This window comes from Austrofundulus limnaeus, unplaced genomic scaffold, assembly GCF_001266775.1.
Source record: "Austrofundulus limnaeus strain Quisiro unplaced genomic scaffold, Austrofundulus_limnaeus-1.0 Scaffold519, whole genome shotgun sequence".
NCBI lineage: Eukaryota > Metazoa > Chordata > Actinopteri > Cyprinodontiformes > Rivulidae > Austrofundulus > Austrofundulus limnaeus.
This window is the reverse complement of record NW_013952921.1, coordinates 129597-134494: the sequence shown is the minus strand read 5'-3', so window position 1 is coordinate 134494 and position 4898 is coordinate 129597. Positions and strand designations below refer to the sequence as shown.

Below are 4898 nucleotides of genomic sequence, written 5' to 3'. Positions count from 1 at the left end.
CATCTGGATAACAGCAGACTGACTGCTTGTAAAATATACGACAGGTCTGGACCACTCGTGAATTTTGTTCGTATCTGAAAAAAAATCGTAGAATACGAAAACATTGGTGAATGCCACAAATTCTCCTAAATCACTCCTATGCACAACTTAAGAACAAATCTGTGTGTACGAACGGTTCTTGCATGATGAATGATTTTGAGCAGAAAAGCCTTAAATCTTTGGCACTTCTCCTGCATACTTTTCAATACTAGCTGTGAAATTGCAATATCCATATATGGTTTGAGGTTTCATCTTTTAGATGGTATCAAGAAAACTTTATTAGGATACACAAACAATAGGATTCAGAACAGTTTTCGAGGGGTTGTCCCGATTAGCAAGACAAATCAAACTATATCTTTGGAACCACTCATGATATCAGGCTAATCTGAGTGTCAACATGTAGGGATGTGAAAGGAATTTTAAAATGTACTTAGTTTGTCCAAATATGACTTATTTCATGATTTGATGTGATGGGTCACATATTTGACATTTACTGTCAATAATAAGAATTGCACAACAAGCCTGGAGTTTGAGAGTGCTGCCAGATGTTTTCAGTCTCCCTCTAACTCTATTTTTTTCCTTTTTTTTATTTGTGAGCTAAATGTCTCTCAAGTGATGACAGGCCTAAGTGTGAGTTATAAAAGAACACTTTGTGCTTTTTAGTTAGCTTTGTGATTTACTTCTTGCTTCCCATGCTGAACTTGTTCTGTATGAATACAAGCGGTACTGATTATGTTTGATTCAGACAGAGACATAAAAATGACACATAACAAATACTAAAAGGCTGGAAATTTGCTAAAGCCTTCTCAGCTCCGTTTGTACTGCACACAGCTATATTGTAGAGTGGTTCTATCTTCTCCCATATCTTATTGGTGTGTGTTTTTGTGCTTATGTGTGTGTTCATGATTTGTTTAGACTGGTTGGGAAAGCGTGAGACCATAGTGAGTGGGCAAAAGCCATACTTTAGGGTTCAAAGTAAAGTGGGGAGGACCCCCTTGTTTTGCAGGAATGTTGAGGAGGAGGCCTGATGGTTAGCTGGAGATGGTGTAATTAAGGGGTGTGATTGTGAGAACCTTCCCTTCCCTGAGCCCTGCAAGGGTCACAGATAAATGAGCAACCCTCTGCCTTTGTTGCTCTCACATGTGGAAAATCACAGTATCTTAAACAAGTACTTGGAGAAGTCCACATGCTAATAAGTGGTTGCATGTCCATGCAAGATACAGTCAAAGGAGCAGATAATATCTTACCTGGGGAAGCCCCCCTGACAGTGGTGAAAGACAGAGGCTGCAGGTTATAGAGATGTTGGTAATTGGGCAACAGGGTCACATAGAAATTCTGTGAAGTAACATAAATTAGATAGCTTGGGAGGCTCCTTCTAATCATGTGGGGCTATGTGTCGCCCTGTTGGTGTGGTTGTTGTAATTTAGTTTTGCTTGACGTGCTATTTGCAGAGAGCTTGATAACACATTACTGTGCCTGTCTTTGCAAGAGTGCTGCTGGGTGACAAGCTGCAGCAGCAGGGTGTGGCGTGTGAGGATAAGTGCAATGTTGTGTTTGCTGAGTAAACCATTCTGGATTTATTTGTCAAGATGTTGTCGCCTCTGTCCTGCCTTCCAGTTACAAACCAACCTTCCCTATTCAGAACTGAAGCCAAAATCTGAAGGACCCACATGACTGGCAAGCTTAGCGCTCATGAGCCGTCACTTAATGTTTAATGAAACCCTTACCTTAAAATAAGCTTTTGATTTTGAAAAAGACAGAGATAGGAGCAATGTGGAGCAATAAGATAGTTTTATAAACACTATTCTTTCTTTTGCGGCACTCCATAGTTGAAAACGTGAGCTTCCATGTTTGCGTTCACATTTTTGGATGAACCTGCTGAAAAAGGTCAGCAGCATCATCATCACTGTTGTGTTTCATTTTCACACTTTTGTTTTACTTACTTTGATTGCTGAAAATATTATGAATGGAAATAAAAGGTAAAAAGTCAAGCAGGTGAAGTCTTCCTACATACATTTGAGCACCCCATAAGAAAGATTTTTGAGTATTGTCTATTTTTTTCCTTTGAGGGAAAGACACCATAATCCCTTCAACAACCCCCATTCCCAACCTCTTTAATATTCAATCAACTCCAGATGAGAGACTCTCATGACTTCCTTCTTTCTCTGTTTCATCTCTAGGGTGCAGGATAGAAAACTGCGAGTCTTGCTTTAGCAAAGACTTTTGCACCAAGTGCAAGCTGGGTTTCTACCTACACAAAGGGCGCTGCTTTGATAAGTGTCCTGATGGCTTTGCCCCACTGGAAGATACCATGGAGTGTGGAGGTAAAAAAACGAAATCCCTACATTTTTATCTATTAATACCTTCTACCTGTAAACTGTAATATTTGCTTCTCAGTTGGTTTACTTCATTCAAACTTAAGCCTTCCTCTGGACCTGAAGTCAAAGTTACTTCTGAGGTTTCATTGCACATTCTTGTCTCTGTTTCTCCATTCAGAGGGCTGTGAGGTGGGTCAGTGGAGTGAATGGGGAGCCTGCACCAGGAGAAACAAAACCTGTGGCTATAAGTGGGGTCTGGAGACCCGAACACGGCATATTGTAAAAAAACCACCCAAGGATACAATACCCTGTCCCACCATCGCCGAGTCCAGAATGTGCAAAATGGCCATGAGACATTGCAGGAGAGGTAAGCATGCAGTTCTATGTTGAGGTGTGAGATAAAGACTTTCTGTCAGAAAATCATGGATCCTTTCATATTTAACTTGAAGTTTACTCCACTGTGGTAAACATTAAAGAAAACAGCACACTTATCCCAAAGGAGAAGCTCTCTCAAAGCTTCACCTGTGCTGTGTAGTCCTTGCTCCTGAAATTCAGCCTTTGTGTTTTTACCATTTGTGATGTTTAGATTCATACTGGTACTTCCTCCCATGACATATGACTGTTTTTCCAAGCTGGCCTTGCTCTAGCCAAATCTTTTTCAGAGGTGTATTTCCCATCCCTCTCTTCCATTTCCCTTCATCTCTTCTGTGGAATTCTTCATCGTGTGAACTGCAGATTTCCTCAATGGCGTCTCTGTTTCCTCCTGTCAGCTTGAAAGATTTTTGTGGTGCACAAAGCATGTATGTCAGGCCACTAAATAAAAGGGCGATGGAATTTCTCTGTGCGCAAATACACCTAAAGGAAATGTCTTTTTTTTAAGTAAACTGTTTCTTTCAGATGGTCCAAACACACCATTTGAGGAGGAAGGCCTCAGTTAGCAGTGCTTTTAACTACTGGTAAACATCTTTTCCCCATAATGTACTTTAACATCTCCCATAAACTTTGTATTAGAATAGACCAACTGTAAGTATTTAATTCACCAAAAAAGGGAGCAATTATAGTGGCAAATACTAACCAGTCTGTCAAAGTAAACCATTGTTTAACAAATATAGGAACATATCCTAACTTAGAGAGTTTCTCTCCTTTTTTGGTTTGGAGAGCCAAATGTGAGGGTCACTTAGTGAAGTGGTGAAAGAGTAAATAAACTTGAAATCAACTCTGACAGTTTCTCATATTTCAGCACTACCAGGGCAGTCGCTGCTGACTTGGTTGGAAATTGTGATTCCATGGCACATTTAGTACTTAATGCTCCGTCTTGTTTGTCAGGAAATTTCTTTCCAACTATCATGAGCATGACTGATATTGCTGTTTAATCTTTTTTTAGAAACTTTATGAGCCTATAATTAAAATTAGGTATTTTTAGGCACAACTGCAGTCATCACAGACAAATGTGCTGATGAATAAAGTAAAGAATGAGATGCAGAATCATTTTTCTTTATTTCTTTAAAAACATCATAAGGCTTTCAACATTCATCTTACTTAAAGCTACTTTTCCCTGGTGATGTAGCTGTAGTAAACCTCTCAGTACAATTTCTTTTCCAGCAACTCAGTTACATCTCTGGTGGCTGCAAACCTTGAGTAAAACAGTAATTGTATTTGCATGACGATCTCTGGGCCAGTGAACAGCTGTGGTGTCCTGTTTAATAAAAGCCAACTTCATACTTAGGTATGTCTTGTTACTTTTTCAATGCTAGTGAAAAATCCCCACTTGGCAAAAGCAAGCAAAAGACAACAATCCACAGTTTACATAAATAGAAAGAAAAATGTGAGACACTGAAGCTGAACAGGAGGAGAAACACTCCATCAATACAGGTTTGTCACACAGAAGTCAGAGGACTTCCACTGTAAAATAATCAATTGTGAGTGATAATAAACAAAAGGGAGAAAAGGCCACTACAACCAAATGATCGTCAGAAGTTTCAAAGTTCGTAATAAAATAACTGTAACTCAAAGGAAAGGGAGTGCAATCTCATTGCATAAAGAAAAACTTTAACAAAAGCTATGGTGCTGCTGACTTGAACACTCAGGCTCACGTTTTCCTTTTCAAATTCCACTGTACATCACACCAATGTGTCCTCTGTTCCAATGTCTCCAACAGTCTTATGTTTAAATGATTTACTCCTGATAACACACTCCATCTTTGTTGAAAATGAAGACAAAATATATGAACACACTAAAACAAAATAGTGACACACTGAAATGTTTTTTGTTTGTTTGTTTTTTATGCCAAGCTGATCCATCCATCATGATCTATTTCTAAGAAAAAAAGACTCAAACTAAAACTAGAACTGCAAAGCAGTTATGACCGGGGTCCAAGCCCTTTTATGCATGTCAGCCTTTGTCATGTTGTTTGTAGCATATTGTTGATCTTTTAGCTTCTTGGACAAATTTCTCTCCAACAAACTAAATAAATAAAATTTGAGAAGTTTGAGTATCAGAATTGTTTTTTATATATAGGCCTGTCGCGATAGTCAATAAATC

The 4898-nt window shown here is 38.9% G+C and overlaps 1 protein-coding gene across 1 annotated transcript in view; it reads left to right on the top strand.

Moving 5' to 3' along the window:
• rspo2 (R-spondin 2) overlaps positions 1-4898 on the top strand; it is a 160668-nt gene that overhangs the window by 91475 nt on the left and 64295 nt on the right. The window contains exons 3-4 of the mRNA XM_014026036.1: positions 2220-2363; positions 2536-2724. Coding sequence (XP_013881490.1) covers positions 2220-2363; positions 2536-2724 — 333 coding nt within the window. The remainder of the gene's footprint in view (positions 1-2219; positions 2364-2535; positions 2725-4898) is intronic.